Here is a 21585-nt window from a genome sequence, read left to right as displayed (position 1 = left end):
ACAGCACCTACCTTTTTTAAAGCTCATGACATAAAAGTAATAAAATAAGGAATTCTCTAGGTAGAAATGGAGAAGAAGAAAAAAATAAAGAAGGTTTCTTTGAGGGTATTTGCAGACTTTAAGCAAAAACTGTGTTCTACTTTCTTGAAAAATTAAAGACATAGTACAAGCCAAAAACAGATATCAAATTTGTACAGGTTTGCTAATACTTAATATTTATTTTTGAAATTACAGTAGTATTTAATGTGGAGAAATTGCCCAGGGAGAGTAATTTTTTTTTAACTCTAAGATCATTAAGTAACATTTTTAATCTTCAAGGGGAAGAAAAAAAAAAAAAACCCAACATCTATATTTAAAGAAATAAATTATGTGAAGAATCAACAGTACTGGGACTTCCCTGGCGGGCCAGTGGTTAAGACTTCGCCTTCCAATGCAGGGAGTGCCGGTTCGATCCCTGGTAGGGGAGCTAAGATCCCACGTGCCTCACGGCCAAAACACCAAAACTTAAAACAGAGGCAATATTGTAACAAATTCAATAAAGACTTTAAAAATGGTCCACATCCAAAAAAGAAAAAATCTTTAAAAAGAATCAACTGTACTTTGTATTTTCTCTTAGGCATCTCATTAATTTTTAGATATCTCCAAGGGCAGATTATTGCTATTCTATTTTGTTGACATTTAGCATTTATTAAGTGCTCACAGCAAAAAAAAGTTTATAGAATGTGTAAAAGTTAATTCTCAAGGTTCTTATGTGCCTCGGGAAGTGGCAAATATACACGTACTCTAAGTTTTAAAAACATGTTCCTGCATATCCTAAATCAAAAGCTGATGTTGTTTTTAGTTTTTTGTTTGTGTGTGTTTTTTTTTAAGTGTTAGCAGGACTAGTCTCTAATTACTATTTCCTAGACTGCTGGGCAAATGAGGAAATGGATTATGTTTTCTTTCAAATCTGCTTCTTGGGGAAGCATTTAGGGATCTTCTTTATAGCATCCCACTGTCAACAAAGGGAGTTAAGAGGATTGGTAAATTAATCAGCAATAGATATATAGGGATAAACTCTCCAAAGAGACTATCGATTTTCTACAAAACGTTGGTTTCTTTTGCATGTGAGCTTTAACAAATGCCCTTTAATATTTTGTTTTAAAATCAGCTCTAGGTGGGGGAAAGAAAAATCCAAAAGGTAATTAAGTTAGCTCAGGGAGAAAATGGTTTCCATGGGTTAAAGGGTTGTTGCTTTTAAATTACATGAAATAATTTTCCCGTAGATAATCTTTTAAATAAGTAACAAACCATGGTGCAGATCTGTTATGTTTTAACAAAAGAAGTATAAGATAAAACACTGGTGATCACTTGCATTATCAAGAAGTTTTCCACGACAGTACTTTACTAACTATATCCCTTTGTTATAATGGATTATTAGCCCTTTAATAAAAAAGTTGAGGCCCAAGATGGTTAAAGAGTACTTAACTATTTTGCTTTTGATTAAAAAAAAAAAAAAAAAACCTAAGGAATTTAGAATATAAAGGAAATTTAGTAAATTTTAGCACCCTAAAATTCAGGTACACTAATATTTCAAATACACTTAAAAGAAAGAGTTGCATGTGTACTTTTTAAAGGCTTTTAACGTAGTTTTTAAATAATTTAAAATAATTTTTTCTCCAATATAGCATCTTCCTGTTATATGGCGAATGCTTTTAAAGAGTGCCATCTAGTGTCAGTTTTGGAATTTTGATTTATGGATTAGAACATGGGGAATTTTAGACCCAGGAAATGTAGAAATCAAACAAAAAGTCATAATTGACAAAAGTCTTAAGGACTGTGACTTGAAAACACTCATCAATAATTTGACCACAGGTTGTGTATGTTTGCATCTTTAAAATAACCAACATGTCTGTTCGTCCATGCATTCACTCAATATTTCTTGACTATATATATATATATATATATACACATATATATACATACATGTATATATATATATGTGTGTGTGTATATATATATATACACACACACACACACACACACACACATATACATATAGCAGGCCCTGTTTTAGCATAGCAGTGAATAAAATAAAATTTGTACTCTCATGGAATATTCTATTGGGCGAAGACCAAAATAGATAATATAGTATGTTACAATAGTGATAAATGCTGTGAAGAAAAGCATAGAAGGGGATGGAAATGTTTTTTCAGGGAAAGTGGGAGTTGGGGTTCGCAAGTTAAATACAGTAGCCAGGGAACATCTCAAAAAGTTGATATTTGAGTAGGTACTTAAAGGAGGTATGGATGTGTTCTAGGCACTAGAAATATCAAGTGCCAAGGCACTGAGGTGGGAATGTACCTAGTGATTTAGAGGAACAACAAGCCACTTTTGCTGAAGCAGTGAGCGAAAATGAGAGCTGATGAGATGGACAAAGAGACATAGAGAATTAGATCAAGGAGATCTTTGTAGACCATTGCAGGAGCTTTGCCTTTTCTCTGAGTAGGATGGGAAGACATTAGAGTGCTTGAGCAGAGAAGTGACATGATTTTATTTCATTTTTAACAGTATCATTTTCGCTACTATGTTGAGAATAGACTAGAGGATGGAAAGCAGGGTTAGGAAGCAATTGCTATAATTAATAAGAAAGGTGATGGTGGCTTGGATCACAGTGGAAGCAATGAAGATGGAATGAAATAATCAGATTCTAGGTATATATTGAATCTAGTGCCAAAATAAATTTTTAATGGATTAGTTATGGGGGTGTGAAAGAAAAGAGTAATTTAGAATGATTGTCCAGGTTTTTGGCCTGAAGAGCTAGAAGGATGGTGTTCCATTAACTGAAATGGGGAAGATACATGAGGAACAGGTTTTGGGGGTAGGGAGAGAATAAGGAACTTGATTTTGGACATGTTAACTTTGAGATATCTCACTTATCAACATCTAAGTTATGGAGAATTTCAAATATTTTTTTCTATTGTGATTCAGCATACAATAGCTCATCACATATCAAAATCCACTTTAGGAGAATCCATTTCTTGTGAGAGAATGAATATATCCCCCCCTCAATTATTACATTTTAGGGGCATAAAACAAGCAGTATGGAAGGACCAACATCATCAAGCTTCTCAGAGCTATTATCCCCAGACAACTCTAGGTATTCTTGGTTACTTCTTATGTCCCATTCTATTCATCTTTTGTTCTCACCTGTATTGAGACCCCAAAGTATCAATACTTCACTGGGAGAGTTCTATTGCAAAGCACCTGAGGTATGCTCTTTTTTAAGGAGCTGGATATAAAATCACCCTTAAGACTAGTTAATTGCACAGGGTAGGAATCTTTCTTTTGGAAGCCATTTATTCATTCCAAGAACCAATTCTTGTAGAATCATATCTATCACAAATCCCTGCTGATTTCTAGAAAATGTTTTTAAAATGTTCATCTTTTATTTTAGCTTTGCAATTTCTATATTCTAAGACCTATAATCACTTCAATTTATGCTTCAGGTAACCCAATGAAAGAAGAAAATGAAAGGCATTAAGAAAAGTCTTACAGAAGAATATCTATACTTGGACCTTTCTCACCAAAAAGAAGGGTGCATCTTTCCTCTTCATACATCTATAACTTTATTTTTGTTATCATACTGTGACTGCAAAATCTTTAAAGTTTGCTTAGTCCTCACTGGAGAAAGCACAGGTATTTCACTACTTAAAAATGTACTGTCTGAGGATGTTGAAATACAGATTATTTCAAGGCAAGAGCTTCCACCAATAGTCCAGAATTGCTGTTTACCTGCAGTAGTAGAAAGACCAGACAATTTCTGTAGAGCAGGACTTGCTGTTGTTCTGAGACACATAATCCAGAAATCATATGAAGCAGACCCCTCAAAGAAGGAAATTTTGGAACTTCTGGGTTTTAAGAAGACTTGCTTGAAAGCCTGTGCTGAAGTAAGTATAATGTCTCTTTTCTGTTATTTAAAGCCATAAGTGACAACACATTCACTTGAATATTTATTTGAACTTTCTGTTGGAAAATAAAATTTAATTCACTTAAAAAAACTACAGTAACTAATGAAAGAGTTAAAATAGCCCTTCATGTATACCGATATTTCAGTGCAGTATTGGAAGATAAGAATTTAAGATTTAATTTATGAGGTTTAGAGACATTATTTTTAGGGAAAGATTTCTCTTTTTTTTTTTTCTTTCCCTTTTATTTTAATTACGTTGAGGATTTTTAAAGGGGATTTTACATATGAACAGGAGCTCAAAGTAGCAATGTTTCGGAAACCCAGCTTTTTTAGGGGGAGTGTACTTTAAAGGCTTTGGGAAGTGAGGATTTATTTGATAAGTGGATACAGGAGAATAGCATATATTCCAGATACAGGAATGCTGAACCTCCATTGTTTAATGTTATCACTTCTGAAGTACTGTAATGTCTCTTGATAGAGCGTAAAAGCCTAGCCCAGAGATGGTTTAGCTCGAGACTTAAATTCTCTAAACCAGTCTTATTTCCCAATAGAAAGTTATTTTTCTTCAAGCTGTGTTGAAAGTAAAGAATCCTTTCATTTCTTGTTTTGTTTTGTTTTGTTTTGCAGGTTAGTCAGTGGACCAGGCTATGCGAACTTACCATCCCTTTAGCTATTGAGAATTTTCTCAAAGAATCTTCTGACCAGCCCCCAACTATCCCTGCCGAAATACTAGAGCTTGAGAGGAAGCTTAGTGAGCCCGTTAGGGTACATAATGATGACAAACTCCGGCGACAGAAGCTGAAGCAGCAGAAGGCTGATGGGGTTAGGCCTTCCCTTGATAAGGAAGAAACGAAGAGCAAGGTCCATAGACAGGAGACATCTGAAGAGGTGGACTCTTCATCGGCGAGCCTGGAACTGAGAGTGGCATTCTCAAAGCTCACAGTACGTGAGGAACCAGCTCCTGCCAACAGGGAGCCTGCTCACGTCAGAAAAGCGAGAGCCTCTGACCTTCCACCTCTGGACCATGTGTTTGTAGAAGGCCTGTACTTCACTTTGGCAGATATTGTGCTCTTGCCCTGTATCCATCATTTTTTGGTAAGGTTTATCAGGAGTGGATACATTGCTGTAGGTTTCAGTCTATAAACTGCCCAGGTTTGAATCCCTATTTCATTTCTTAATACCATTATGCTCCTGGGCAAGTTATTAATATCTGTCTCCATTTTCTTATATGTAAAATAGAGATGATAATAGTGCCCATCTAATAGGATCAGTGTGAGGAATAAATGACAATTTGTGTAAAGTGTGAACGATGTTTGGCACATAGTTGCTTTCAATGCATGTTAGTAATTATTATGCCTTTTAGTTTTGAGTTGCTAAAACATTAGCATTTGTTATGATTATTAATTTTAAAATGCTGTGGTGATCACCTTCTAATACTAGAGGTTCCAGTATTAAAATACTAAAACCTCTTGTCAGCTGTATTTTATAATTATGTAGTCTCTTCAAATGCTAATTTCATTATGTTAGATATTTTTAAATCAGAAATATCTTACCCTCATCTCTGTTATGTTACATAGCTGGCAGTACTATTCAATGCTGTGGGAGATTATATATGGAAAGTTTCCTTTTTCATTTCAGGTACACATATATGTATATATGTGCGTGTGTATATATATGTGTGTACATATATATACATATTTATATACATACATATATAAATGTATGTATGTATGTGTTTTTTTTCTGTCTGTGGAGGGAAAAAGGACAAGGTAAAAGTAGTATGAGAGTGAACATGGGAAGCTGGAGCTCTCTGCAGCTTTCCAGGTGGTTTTCCAGAGCTGCATTTTTCTCACTTTGAAGCATTTCACCCTTTCCCTTACTAAGGAATCAGATATCAGATTTCATTTTGATTATATATCACCAACACTTCAGGCATCTCTACTGACAGATGAGAAAAGATTTCTAATGAAAATCTATATGTTTGGAGACCAGGCTTCACTAATAAGTTAAGTGGCATTAATCAATTGGCATTTTCTTAAAGAACATTTCTCTTTTCTTTAAAATGTAAACAAAACAAGATTAGAAACCAAAATAACTTCAGAATCAAAGGATGTGAAAACAAGAGATCTAGGAATCGTTTAGATGTTGATTAGTATCGTAAATGTCATGTGTATTGATATTGTCCATGGGGCTGGGTGGGGAGAAAAACGTAGATTTTTTCTTTTTCCTCGTCAAACGATTTCTAAATTCTCTTGTCCCTGACTCCCCCCAATCCCCCACCTCTGCTGTTATTACCGACTTCAATCATTAGAGCAGTCATTTGGTACATATTAGGAAATACTGTTGGTATTCATGGCTTCTTGGTCTTCTTGGATAACTATTTGTTCCTAATTTCATAAAAATCAAATCAAAGCGACACAACCATTAATTCATTCATTTGAGAAATTTATTGAAAGCCTACTGTATATGTCATGCCCTGTTGTATGCACTAGGAATACAGTGATGAACAAGACAGAAATGGTCCCAGCCCTTATGGAGTTAATATTCTAATAGAAATAGAAGAATAGGGAAGATAGAAATGAACACGTAGACAAATAAATAATACATATTTAAATAATGTAAGTGCTACAAAGAAAATAAAACAAGGTGATAGAGAAGACTTGATTATTTGCTTTCAAAGGCAACAAAACATAAAAAATTGGATTCACCTGCATAAAGTTTATTTTTGGATCATTATCCAGACATCCATCTTCAGCTAAATTGCATTTAATTTTAGCTTAATTTAAATACTGTTTACCTGATGAGGATCAATTGAGGTGGAGGTGTTCCCAATTGAGAGGATTTTTTTCCACCTTCAGTCAGGTGGGACATCAGCCTGACCACTGGTGAGTAAATCCACCTAATATTGATACAACTAATGAACTCTGTTTTCATCTCAGTTCAAAATAGCAGAAAACTTTTTTATTACATGTATTCTATGATTAAATTCTTCTCTTCTGACATTATGTAAACTAATTCTCTAAATATTTTCCTTTCTTTCTTTGTATTTTTCCTGGATCATCACATTTTCTTTCAGGAGTTAATCTTTCTTTGCCAAAGCTTTGATGTTATTTCTGTTGTATTTATTTTCCTTTTGTAAGTCATCTTGGGCTATGAAGCAGCCATTTTAGTTCAGATGGTGGCTATGATGCTCAGCCTTTATACTTGTATTAACACACATTGAGGTGATGGAGTAGTGGTCCAAATGATCAGAATTAAGATCAAGTTCATCATCAGGAATGAAGTTCAGGTTACTAGGTTTGGATCAGAAACATGGAGTTGAATAAGATCAAGAATATGAAAGAGCAGTCAATTTTTCTAATTCAAGGTTTGGTATACCAGAGGTCAAAATTAGAAAGAGTTAGGGAAAATACCCAGTTTTGCTAAACAGAATAAAGCCAAATATGCAAAACAACAACAGGGAGAGAGGCTGAGGTGTTATATCTAAACCTCTGCTCCAAGCTTCTCTTCCTCTTCATAGGATGTTAGTTTGCAAAGTTAACCACTGATAGCCCAACACTTCTTCCTGGAAGGTGCCTGATAAAATCCTCTCCTCTGGAAAGTTTCAGGAATAGATTAAAAAAGAATAAATTAAAATGCATGCTTCTTATGATTCCCCCCTCCCTTTAATTCATTTGCTAGAACCTTCTAGTACACAGAATAGGAAGCAGATGGGAGAAATAACAATGAATAACCATACTAAGGCAAAATCTTGCTTCTCTCTGATACCAGAAAATTTTATGGTTATTTTTAAGTTACTGCTACTAAACAGGTACACTTTGATAGAACTATTTAAAAGATTATTCTACTCCTGGAAGACAGAGAAGTTGACATTTTATGAAATATTTTTGTAACTTGAACATTTATGATTTAACTTAATACATTTTAACTTCTGATGCTTTGAATTTAGTTTTTTAAAAGTATGATGCATTTATTACTAAAGTAAAATCATTGTAGAAATTGATTTTTGAGCAAAAATACCTATGTTAAGTACCTCTTTCACTGGTCCTATTGGCATAAAATTGAGAATAAAATGGGAATCTCACTACTGGCTGGCATATTGCAAAAATTATGGATGCCGTAGTTAATTTATATTTTCCATCCCCTGTCCTATTCCTTAGGTCCTTAGAATTTTCAGTTTTAACTCACCAGTTCTAGATGGTAAGAAAAGACCCTGAACTGGGATTATATTTCCATTTAGACAGGTTGTTTACTATTTTTTATACTGCTTACACTGCTCACCTAAACATTTGTTGGTTATGATGTGTTTTTGAAAGGGTAGACATGACTGAGGAAATGACATAAAAGAATTACAAAATACTGTATATAATAAGTGATTGGAAAGTAATGCAGAGGAGGAGATCTTTTGGACAGGTGTAATATCTTGCTTCTCTTTTTATTCATACAAGTTTTTCTGCCTCTTGCTATAATTAAATACAAAGCCACTAGGATTTCAGTTTGTGGTCTTGATAGTAATTTTTTACCAATATTTTGAGAATAAATTATTTTCTTGTCCTTAAGTAACTCTGGTATTTATAATGTTTTGATCTTATCAGCCAGGTAACATCTTTTAAAAATCATTTCTTAGGAACAAATTTAATTTTCATTTCACACATTTATCATTAGCCTCATCTCTAAATATATCTTCTCAAGTGTAATTAATGAATGTGGTGCCATACCTCCTGAGCTGTCTGGATATTAGCAGAGCAGCCTGGCATATTGATTAAATGGGATGACCTGTCATGCAGAGTAAAACTCCTCAATTTTTTTAAACATGAATTATTGTTGTTTAATCACAACTTATTTTCAAAAGGAGGGAAAGATGTCATATGCGTCTAACAAGTAAGAATAAATCACTACCAAGGGGAGTAAAGGAAAGGTGAGGAAATGAGAAATTTCTTATATGATTAATTTATCATGGCTTAAAGCTCAATTCCCTTAGCACATAATCTGTTTCCAGGCAATTAAGTATTTTGTTGAGAATTAGAAACTTTTTGGCTCCCAGAGTACCATTTAGACGGTATTTTTCAAACTTTTTTACTTTTCACAGTAAATAATGCATTTTACAAGGTGACTGAGCATACAAATACAAATACACATCTTTATATTATATATATAAATATAGATGTATAAACAAAATAACCCACCTTACTACATGCTATGTACTCTGATATTTTCTATTTAATTTCATTTTGTAAAAAAAAAATTTTTTTTTTAAATTGATTTTTAAATCTCCTAATGGGTTGTAAGCAGCAGTTTGAAAAACACTAATTTAGGGGATTATTCTTTGAGGTCAATAAATGGTTTCTTGATCATTTGTTCATTCACTCAGTATTTTTTGCAAGGCAGTGTTTTAAGCGCTTGTAGTATACAAAGAGAATTAGACATAAACCCTGTTCTTATAATCAATTCTTATTTAACCTTAAAGTCCAGTTAAAAATAGACTATATATATGTGTGAAATTTTTCATTAATTTTCATCCTTTCTGGCTCCTGTTTTGGCACTGATTATTGCTAGATATATTTGTAGAGATTTTCTGTGACTTGACCTTTTCATTTTATCTGTTCATAAGTCATAATCTGTTTGTAACATTATAACTGTTTCTATGGAAACAACATTCAGTGTCTCACAAAGAAGCAAGAACATTCTAATTTTTAAAGAAATTGAAGTTTGGTGGTGGTGCTGGAGAGAAAGCATCTGACCAAGAGAAAATAAACATATTAATTTACATCAGGGGTAATGGTTTCAAATGCTTCTAATCTGAATAAATAAAAGCCTTACTTTAAATGCTGCATCATAATAAACAAACAAATTACTGATAAATGCAACTACATGGATGAATCTCAAAATCATATTGCTAAGTGAAAAAAGCCACATTTTGTGATTCCATTTAAATGTATGAAATATTAGAAAAGGCAGAATTATACATATGAAAAGCAGATCATTGATTGCCTACAACTGACTGTGGAGCAGAGTCTGATTGCAAATGGTCACAAGGGAACTTTCTGGTGTGACGTTGAGCGTAATGGTACTGGATTATGGTGGTGGTTGTGCAACTCTATAAATTTACTAAAACTCATTCTTTAAATGTGTGAGTTTTATGGTACGTAAAGTTACCTCAATCAGCTCTTATAACAAACAAAAAATATATAATAATGTGTTTTGTTCTTTGTAATTGCCTAGGTAATTATCTGCAAGAAACTTTCTGAAAAGCTGGTAGAATTTCCACTGCTGGCTGCCTGGTACCAGAGAATTCAGGAAGTGCCAAGAGTAAAAACAACAGCTTCTCAGTGTGGGATCCAATTTCTCCATTTACCAGAATTACAGACCACCTCGAATGAACAGCAGCCAAGCTTAGATGAGGTCCCATGTGTAGAGGAGCAAAATGATCCTTCATTTATAGGAGGACCAAGACCCACTATGACTAAGTTAATGGTAATTAAATTGTTTTTATTAAAATTTTGTTTGAAAGATTCCATGTGATAAAGTTGCTGAGCATTTTACCCCAACTTGTTTAACATTTTATAAATTTTATTTATATCTCTCTTGACCAATTAATATTTCTGCTAGTCTTTGGATTTAAGTGAAATATAGTAAATTGAAGATTTTTAATATTATGTGTCTTTGGAGCCAAACAAGTCAGAATATATATTTTTAAGAGTATTTTTCTCAGAATTTTTTGTTTTTATATTCGAGACACAAAAGTCATATCACACCTGGTCAAGTTTATTGTTTTAACCTGATGTTTTTCTGTTGCAAGGAACTGGTTTCTCAGTTTCTTAATTTTGAGGTGATGATTTGAATTAAAGAAATATGAAGATGATTATCTCAATATATTTTCCAAGGTTTTGTCTAAATTTAAGATTTTCGAATTCTGTTTTTACTTTATTCTTTGATTTTATGACTTTTTATGTAGTAAGAGCACATGATTTGTTTTTCTCTCTTTGCAGCATAATTTGTTTCTAATAGTACTAAGTGTAAAAGTTTTCACCAATAGGCTTTCTTTTCTCTATCATTCAAAACAATCTGCAAAAATGTTTTGCTTTTAACTTAGACTGTTTGAAGATTTATTTGAATAGAAAATTCATGAAGTAATTTGAGCTAGTTATCTGAGTTGTATTGGAAAGAAAATCATTATATTTTTCTACTTGGCTTAGGAAGTATTTGGGTTCTATAGTTAACAGAAAATTTGCTGATTTAGAAAAGCAGAAGATTTTAGTAGTGACACCAGCCCCTTATCTCTTCAGCTAAGCTTTGTTAGCCTAGTGATGAAACAATGAAGCATATGGTACAGTTGATTACAGAAGATATCAAAGCAGGTCCAAAGTTTGATGTGTCTTGATCAGATGGTTATACTGCTCAGCGATCTCTCGTTTACCTCCTGAGTGTTTTAAAAAAAATAATTGTCAGGAGAGTACTCTTGTATTAAAATACTAATTTTAAAAATTTCAACAAACCAAAAATCTGTGCTTTTATTTTAATTCATACTTATGTAGTCTTGAAAAAAAGATTGGTAATTCAAACTTTTCTACCTATGCTTTTCCAGCAATAAAATGACATTAGGAAAGACATTTGCCTTTGATACATTTTAAAATATTTATGAAAAAGAGACAGGTGACTAAAATTTAAATTCAGAAAAAAGTTAATAAACAATTGTACAGTAGAAACTAACAAAACATTGTAAAACAACTATACCCCAATTAAAAAAAATAAATAAAATGCATATGGACAATTAAAAAATTATAAAAATAAGCCCTTTTGTAATAATATAAAAAATATAAAGGAATCCTGAATTTTTAATTTACAGGGGATGTGTTAGTTCAGGTCCTCCAGAAGCAAACTCCAAGATGGGGTTAGATGGGCAAGAGGTATATTGAGGGAAACATCTGTGAGGGAAAGTGGGGAGGGAGCCAGAGGAGGCTGCGGAAGCCTTCAGAACGCGGTGCAGTTTGGATCCCTGTGCGTGAAAACGGGAAAGGAAGGAAAGTTGGGTCAGAAAAGTCAGACATCAGTGCCGTTCTTAGAAAGTTTTGTCAAGCTAGTGGGGAATCCTTGAGCCTGAGTCATCTGTCAGAGAGTTCCATATTTCTCAAAAATAGTCTGCCACTCAGTCTCTGAGACTGAGACTCTCAGTCATTGGCTTGGGAACAGTCCATGGGAAGGCTATACTAGAGACCAGGTGACTTGGGTTCTAGTCCCAGCTTTGTAGTCAAGCTAACATTATTACCTTGAGTAAGTCACTTAACCAAAGGGTCTCAATTTCTCCTTTTATAAATTAGGAGGGTGTAGTACACATTCTGTACAAGTCATTTCTGATTTTAAATTTTACGATTGTATAGAAGTTGACTAGGACATCACATCTGCAATTTTATAAGAACGGAATGTTCAAATCTAAAAAGTTATGATTTCAATTTTCATGTAATTCTAACTTGATAGTGTATATTGGATACAATACATTTTCTTTTTTTTTTTTCTTTTTCACTTTTCCAACTTTATTAAAGAAGGTCACCATAGTAACATTTTCCTTTTTAATAGGGCATTGTTTTTGCTACTTACGAGTTTCTCTATTGTCATATATTTGAAAGACAATATTATATCAAATTAACATACTCTATGAATGTATTAATTTTTTTTATACTGTAACTTTTCATTTCTGTATAGTCAGGGTTTTTTTTTGTTTTTGCTTTTTTTTTTTTTTTTTTTCTTTTTTGCCAATTGCAATGAGGACACATGAAATTGGCCCTAAGCAGATGTGTAAAGTAGGAAAGTTTTTCTTAGGAACGCTCACATCTCGCCTTTTTTTCCTTCTGTTTTCTTACACACAATCTTGCTTCCAATCTCCCTTATTCTCTAGAGGTTTTAAATTTATTTATTTATCCAGTCAAAAAATGTACATGTGTCTACTAAACGCCAAACATTGTTCTGAATGTTGGATGTATGAAGAACAAATTGGACTGCCTTCATGGAGCTTACATTCTGGTGGGGGAGGTGAATAAAGAAAAACCACAAATAAATGTATAACACATTAGGTAGTGATAAATGCTATAAAAAAATAATGTGGGATGATGGGGGGTGCAGATGATTGAGGTCAGGATCATTTTTTAGATAAGGTGGTCAGGAAGGCTTATCTGACTAGGTGAAGACATTGAGCAAATGACCTGAATGAACATTTGAAGATTTAGATGAAGTGTTCTAGTCAGAGGATCCAGCTAGTAAGAAGACCCTGAGCATATCTACAGAGACAGAAAGTGGATCAGTAGTTGCCTAGAGCAGGGAGCTTTGGGGAGAGAATGGAGAGTGTCTGCTAATGGGTATGGGACATCTTTTTGAGGTGATAAAAATGTTCTCAAATTAGATAGTGGTGATACACAACTGTGAATATTTTAAAAACCATTGTATTGTATGCCGTAAAGGGACAGATTTTTATGGCCTAGAAATTATATCTCAATATCGTTGTATTTTATGGAAGACTCTAAGTTAGGAATAAGTGTGGTGAAATGAGGAATAGCGGGAAGTTCAATATGGCTAGACTAGACTAAGGGAGATAGGAGAGAGGTAGATCATGTCAGAGAGATGTGTTTATCTTTCGGGAGGAGGTAAGTACTCTAGACCTCTATACTTGTAGCTATAGCTCTACCCCAACAAAAGAATCTTTGTACTATTTCCTTTGGCACTGAAATTCAGCTAGTTTTCGTAATGGAAAGTAATCTCACGAACTAACTGATACAAAGGGGTTAATGATAGATTCTCAGGGATTTTTCTTTTGAATAGGATATTCCTGCAGATTAAAAAAAATCCAGAACCATGGATATCTATCCTGTAGGCTGTGGACACAGAATGTGATTGGAAAGGTTCTGGGAATCCATGTGTATGCCATGCCACTGTCTGTAGATCAAATAAATAAATGTATAACTTCTAACATGAGGAAGGAACCTGCGAATTGTTTTATATATGGAAGAAGGATGATCATTTTTTTAAATGGTGGAGAAAAAATGTTGGGAACCATTTGGTTAAAACAAAGGGATCCTTTTCTAGAGACTTTGTAGGTACTTGTAAAAGACTAGTATGGATGATATTTTGGGGTGAATGTTAAAGTAGGGACTTTTTGATTCTGTAAATATAGCTTCTAGGCTATGGCGATTTTTGTATAATCCAAGACAGAACTTGATGGACATATGCAGAGTCAGTTTTGATTATGTGGATTGTTTTTGACAAAACTTTTATTCTCAGGCGACTTTTCTCTTTGACACGCAATATTTCTAAGTAGCTTATTACTTCTGTGTCACTTCAGGTAATAATTTAAATAGGAAATTTAATAATAATTTAATAGGAAAGTAACCGTGCTGTTAAGAAACTCAACATATATTTCTTATGTAACTAAATATTTTGAGGAATACTTGATGATTATTAAAATCTGTGTCCCTCCTTGCCAGTATAGAAAATAGAAATTTGGTCTTCTAGAACATAACAGGATTTTATTAATTTATTAATTTGGAAAGGGCCTATCTCCTTTTCTAGGAAAAAGGCATTGAAGTGATGTTTTCTCCCCACCCTTGCCCTACTTGGACCCTTGATTGGGATACTCTTCCTGCAGCAGTGAGCCCAAAGGAAGGTAAGTTTTGTTTTTTTTTTAATCTTTAAATTTTACTCATAATCGGGATACCCTCTTCAGATCCATCTTCTAGTTCTCTAGTTCTCTCTTTGGCTATATCTAATATTCTGATCATACTATCCACTGAGTTTTCATTTTATTTTTATTACAAAATTTTACATATACACATTGCTCTGATTTAATATTTCTCATATTTTCCTACACTCCTTCATCTGTTCCTTTTTTTTTCTTTGCTGAAGTATTTTGAAGCCTATCCCAGATAACACGTCATACTATAGTACACACATCTAAAAAATATTGACATCTTAAATAATCACGTCATTATCACGCTTTATAAGAATCAACAAAAATTCCTTCATCATCTAATAACCAGTTCATAATCATTTCCAATTGTTTAAAATATTGTTTGAAAAAATATTTTGATAGTTAGATTTTTAGTTAAATAATATTTTTATTGCTAAAAACTATATTTGGTTTGTTTTGATAATAAATTTTCCTTGTTCATGTTTCAGTTTCCTCTTTTTATAATTGTTTAAACATAGTGATTTTATATTCTGTATTTTAACATAGTGATTTTGTATTCTGTATTTATTATTTCTAATAGCTGATGTCCATAGAGGTCTAATTCTGCTGTTTGTTGTTTCTGTTGACTTCACTGCCGGTGTCTCTTATCCCTATTAGTTCTGTAATTTTAGATTATAAATTCATTTTTTGGGTTATTTAAATCTTGGGATCTTGTGGGGCCTGGGATAGGAATGAATTCCCATAGAAAGGATTTATGTTTGTTTATGCCAGACATCTTAAAGTATTTAACTTAAGGCACTAGAACTTAACATTATTATTTTTTCAGGTTGAGATTCCTTCAGCCTTTTCTGTCTGGAACTGAGGTTTAAACAGAAAAATTAACTTTTATCTCCTTCCTTTGCTGTTGGGTAGAACTCTTTTTTTTTTTTAATGCATTTTTTCATAATGAATATAGCTTTTCAAGGTTTCTGCTTTCATGTAGTGATATTAGTTTCAACTCTCCACCATGTTAGAGATCAAGGACTAGCCTATCTCCTTTGTCTTGCTGTTAAAGCCTAGATCTCTATTATCAGCAAATACCCTCCAGGGAGCTATGGTGTCAGTTCAAGATTATTACACTACTTTTTAGTTCCTTTCCCCCTTTTTAAGGCCCTATGTATTTTCCTTACTCTCAGAAGTCCAGTTAGACATGTAAAGGATGATTGTTGAATTTTAAATGCCATTTTAGGTATTTTTAGGTGAAGAATTTTTTTTAGCTCAATGTTCTATTTCTTTAATTGTTCATGTATTCTTTAGTTTTATACTAATCCAAATATGTTTTGATTTTTCAAATGCTCTTTGAAATCATTTGCCTTCCTTTTTCATACTCTTCTCTTCTATGATGCTTCCTGATATTGCCTGTATCTTACTAATCAATTCTGTTCTGTCCATCGAGGAAATATTTTAGTATTGTTCCAAAATGGAAGAAAATTATGTTGGATAGTTAAGAACTGTGCTGCAAAGATATTTGTATAAAAATGAAATCTATTTTTCATCTTTTATTAAATATATGAAAAATAGTCACTAATGAATTTGTTAATGTTTTACTTTAAAAATTTTTTGACATTTTACAAAGCTTAAATGTTTGTTTTTATGTGCAATTAGATTTTCTATACTCTTCAGTTATAGTATAGATTCCGAACAGGTTAAACCTATAGTTTACTAAATAAAAGTCGTATTTTTATTAATATTTATATTAAAAATTAAAACAGCTTTTAAGTGCCACATGCTTTGCTTTATCTATAATTAAGTTACTATGAAGGCAAAATAATATTTTCACTTATTAATGTGAGCACTCAATTACATCTGCTAACAACTCAAAGTTGACATTAAGCATTCGTGTCTAGTCATTTTACTGGTTAGAAGTGCATATCTAATGGAGCTGATGGAATATATTACTCATTATATCCCTTTAATTGGATCACCTTGTTTTCATAAATATTATGACAGAGAGGGAGCTATAACAGCAAAGCTACATGGTGTACTCACATTTCATTTACTGTTTCCTAAAGGTTTATAGTCTTGTTAAACTAAGGTAGAATTGTGGCATTTTAGATGTTCTGTTTTCAGTTCTGGCAGTTTCAATATTGCATAGTCATAGGATCTTTGTGAATTGAAATTATTCACATAGAGGTGCAGAAGTCACTATGAGTGTGTTCTCATGATTTGTGCTCTGGTACTGTCTTTTAGGAGAAATTGAATTGTAATAAGGTATTATTGGTACTTGGTTCATTTGGATGTTTCACAGACTGACTCCTTATACTGACTGTATTGAGTTACATCAAGATTGTGGTGCATATTATAAGAATCAGCTTCTTTACCATCAAAGACTATATTAATTCTCATGATGGAGTCTAATATATTTCATAAGCCTGTCTAGTCTCTTATCCTCTGCTCTCACCCATTTCTCTCCCTACATCTTACATAACATCCCCTGAACTTTTTGCTGTTCCTTATACAATCTATATTTACTGTCTCCATGCCTTCACGATTATTTTTCCTCCAGCCTTACATAGTCTTCTTTCTTCTTCCCATTCAACTGAAATTATAATCATCTTTTAAGGGTTAACTCAAATGCTGCTTCCTTCATTAAGCCTTCTTCATGGATTATGGAGTCAGCCTGCCTGAGTTTGAAACTTGGGCTACTAGCTAGCTAGGTAACCTATGGCCAGATTCTCTACTGAGAATGTCTGAATTCTCTGTTTTCTCAACTGACAATTCTCTGTACCTCAATGGCCTCATCTGTAGAATGGGGATAATAATACTACCTACCTCATGAGATTGTTAGTACATTCAATGAATTAATATATAAAACAGTACAGTGCCTAACTATAACTATAAATAGTAAATGTTAAATAATACTCATATAGTAGTCAGAGTAGTCAGTAGTAGTCAGTAGTCAATCACGTTCTCTCAACATTCCTTTAGTACTTTCTTATACTTCATTTTGATACTTATAGAATACTTCTCTTATACTAGTTTACATGCATGTTTTCCTTCTCCAATAAACTGTGAGCTCTTTAAATATAGGACTCCTGTGGATAGGTCCTCAATAATTTTTTATTAAATTGAATTGGATTGAGACTATAGATCCTTTTTTTAACTTCCCAAGTTTCTACTTAAACCATGCAACTTTTTTGTCTCATAGATTTAAAAGGCTAAAATAATTGGGATTATTTAGTTTTAAGAAAACAGAACTGAATATTTAATTTACATTATCATTCTTATAGTTGTCATTATTAATATTATTACATATTTTTAAATGGCCTTTTTAGGAGTAAGTTGCAGACATCATTACTCTTCACTTCTAAATACTTAACTGTCTCCTTTAAGAACAAGAACATTTTCTTATATAGCCATAGTACAATGATCAAAATAGGACATTTAATTCAGTACATACTATTGTCTACTATTCAGTTCAGTAGATTGTAGTACATTTAGTTGTCATGTCTCTTTAATTCCCTTTAATGTGAAACAGTTTCTCAGCCTTTCTTTGTCTTTTATACCATGGACTTTTTTGAAGAGTTCAGGCCAGTTTTTTGTAGAATATCTCTCAGTGTGGATTTGTCTGATGTTTCCTCATGATTAGATTAAAGTTACGCATTTTTGGCAGGAACAACACAGAAATGATGTTGCGTCCTTCTCAGTGCCTCATTATCAGGAGGCATATTATGTCTGTTTGGGCCCAGTGACGTTAACTTTAATCATTTCGTTAAGGTGGGGTCTGCCAGGTGTCTCTACTCTAATGTTACTATTTTGCTCTACTGAATTAATAAGTAGTACATGGGGAGATATTCCAGACTACATAATAACTTGTTTCTTTTCAAACTTTCACCAATTTATATTCGTTTGATGCTTTCTTGCCTGTGACAGTTGCAAAATAGTGATTTTTCAACTCCATCATATTCCATATTTATTAGTTGCCACTCTACTGTAAGAAAGTCTTCTTTCTCCTTTTTGTCTTTCTTCCCTTTCTTTCTTTCTTTTCTTTTCTTTTCTTTCCTTCTTTTGACTCATGAATTTTTATTTTATTAAATAAGTTATAATACATCACTGTCATTATTTATTTCAGTGCTCAAGTTGTCCCAGGTTGTAGGTGCCTTCAAGCTGGCTCCTGATCCTTTGGAAACACCCCAATCATTCTATGATCATGTCCTTAATTTCTGGCATAACAAAATAATTACAGGCTCATTTTGTCATTTCCCTGCCCCAGCCCTAGAATCAACTGTTTCTCCAAGGAGCCCTTGTTTCTTTTAGTAGAGAATAGTATTTAGAAACTAAGATTTGGGCACTAGGTACGCTCATTGCTAACAGTATTGCTTCTAGGTTCTCTCGGTAGAGAGATGTATATATAGATAGATTCATTAGGAAATAGCTGTATGTATACATACATCTGTGTACACACACATACATAATCATACACATCGATATCTACTATATCTATATATCTATGTCTATTATCTACATATATTGAAAATCATGAGTTTATGCTGATACCTCTAATTCCAATCCAATACCACAAGATTCTTCCTAGTTTTTCTGAATTCAGTATCTGTATCTACCTTTTCCAACAGTAAAAATTATAGCACCAAATATCACCTATGTATTTGCTCATTTGTTCAGTCCTAGAATATATGGACAGTAATTTAAGAGTTGCTTTACCCATGTCTCTGTGAAAAATACACCTACTAAGTTGAGTTCCAGTTTGTTTGCAGTTATTTTCATCTTTGAATTGAGGGTATATGATCACAGTTCTCATGTAGGTAACTGTGATCAGATGGTTCTACAGAAGATGAACTATGAAAAGTGAAAAATGAAATGTTTAAGTTAGTATTAATCATGTCCCCTGATAGAAAATCTTCAACCAACATTTCCTTGCACTGAGAAGATCCAGGTAATTGCATGTTCTCTACTACCCGTTGTCCTCAAATACCTGTGATTTCTTACTCTAATGAACTAGGATAAATACTGTGAGCCTGAAGACTCCTTTTGTTAAGTCCAGGACACCTTCTGTTCTTGACCTTTGAATTTTTGCCCTCTGAGTAGGAAAGAAAGAATGGATATAGTCTTTTGCCTTAAGACCTAGAATAGAGCTGCTCTAAGTCACTCACTCCATCGATATTTCCCTACGGCCTTTCTGTTCTCCAGTAGTTTTTACGTGGCTGGTTCCTGTATTAGGAGTGGCTCTAGTCCCTAATAACCATATCAATCATATAGAAGGGAGGAGAGTCAGAAGCATAACCTTATAGAAGAGAAAGGCAATAAGAAGATAGCTGCTTAGGTGTTGTTCCAGTTATAATCTCTTTTCTTCTTTTTTTTTTTAACATCTTTATTGGAGTATAATTGCTTTACAATGTTGTGTTAGTTTCTGCTGTACCACAAAGTGAATCAGTTATACATATACGTGTGTCCCCATGTCCGCTTCTTCTTGCGTCTCCCTCCCACCCTCCCTATCCCACCCCTTCTAGGTGGTCACAAAGCACCGAGCTGACCTCCTGTGCTATGCAGCTGATTCCCACTAGCTATCTATTTTACATTTGTTAGTGTATATATGTCCATGTCACTCTCTCAGTTCGTCCCAGCTTACCCTTCCCCCTCCCTGTGTCCTCAAGTCCATTCTCTACATCTGCGTCTTTATTCCTGTCCTGCCCCTAGGTTCATCAGAACCACTTTTTATTTTTTAGATTCCATATATGTGTTAGCATACGGTATTTGTTTTTCTCCTTCTGACTTCACTCTGTATGACAGACTCTAGATCCATCCACCTCACTACAAATAACTCAATTTCGTTTCTTTTTATGGCTGAGTAATATTCCATTGTATATATGTGCCACATCTTCTTTATCCATTCATCTGTTGATGGACACAGTTAGGTTGCTTCCATGTCCTGGCTATTGTAAATAGTGCTGCAATGAACATTGTGGTACATGTCTCTTTTTGAACTATGGTTTTCTCAGGGTATATGCCCAGTAGTGGGATTGCTGGGTCATATGGTAGTGCTATTTTTAGTTTTTTAAGGAACCTCCATATTGTTCTCCATAGTGGCTGTATCAATTTACATTCCCACCAGCAGTGCAGGAGGGTTCCCTTTTCTCCACACCCTCTCCAGCATTTATTGTTTGTAGATTTTTTGATGGCCATTCTGACCGGTGTGAGGTGATACCTCATTGTAGTTTTGATTTGCATTTCTCAAATGATTAGTGATGTTGAGCATCCTTTCATGTGTTTGTTGGCAATCTGTATATCTTCTTTGGAGAAATGTCTATTTAGGTCTTCTGCCCATTATTTGATTGGGTTGTTTGTTTTTTTCATATTGAGCTGTATGAGCTGCTTGTAAATTTTTGAGATTAATCCTTTGTCAGTTGCTTCATTTGCAAATATTTTCTCCCATTCTGAGGGTTGTCTTTTCGTCTGCTTTATGGTTTCCTTTGCTGTGCAAAAGCTTTTAAGTTTCATTAGGTCCCATTTGTTTGTTTTTGTTTTTATTTCCATTTCCCTAGGAGGTGGGTCAAAAAGGATCTTGCTGTGATTTATGTCATAGTGTTCTGCCTATGTTTTCCTCTAAGAGTTTTATAGTGTCTGGCCTTACATTTAGGTCTGTAATCCATTTTGAGTTTATTTCTTTGTATGGTGTTAGGAAGTGTTCTAATTTCATTCTTTTACATGTAGCTGTCCAGTTTTCCCAGCACCACTTATTGAAGAGGCTGTCTTTTCTCCAATGTATATTCTTGCCTCCTTTATCACAGATAAGGTGACCATATGTGTATGGGTTTATCTCTGGGCTTTCTATTCTGTTCCACTGATCGATATTTCTGTTTTTGTGCCAGTACATACTGTCTTGATTACTGTAGCTTTGTAGTATAGTCTGAAGTCAGGGAACCTCATTCCTCCACCTCCATTTTTCTTTCTCAGGATTGCTTTA

The 21585-nt window shown here is 33.6% G+C and overlaps 1 protein-coding gene across 2 annotated transcripts in view; it reads left to right on the top strand.

The window, feature by feature from the left end:
• The window catches only part of GSTCD (glutathione S-transferase C-terminal domain containing), a 142853-nt gene that overhangs the window by 4858 nt on the left and 116410 nt on the right, over positions 1-21585 (top strand). For both annotated transcript variants that reach the window (XM_061191189.1, XM_061191188.1), the window contains exons 2-5: positions 3489-3929; positions 4577-5044; positions 10172-10423; positions 14507-14600. In XM_061191189.1, coding sequence (XP_061047172.1) covers positions 3510-3929; positions 4577-5044; positions 10172-10423; positions 14507-14600 — 1234 coding nt within the window. In that variant the 5' untranslated portion in view covers positions 3489-3509. The remainder of the gene's footprint in view (positions 1-3488; positions 3930-4576; positions 5045-10171; positions 10424-14506; positions 14601-21585) is intronic.

This window comes from Eubalaena glacialis, chromosome 5 (assembly GCF_028564815.1).
Source record: "Eubalaena glacialis isolate mEubGla1 chromosome 5, mEubGla1.1.hap2.+ XY, whole genome shotgun sequence".
NCBI lineage: Eukaryota > Metazoa > Chordata > Mammalia > Artiodactyla > Balaenidae > Eubalaena > Eubalaena glacialis.
This window is presented reverse-complemented; position numbering and strand designations above follow the sequence as displayed.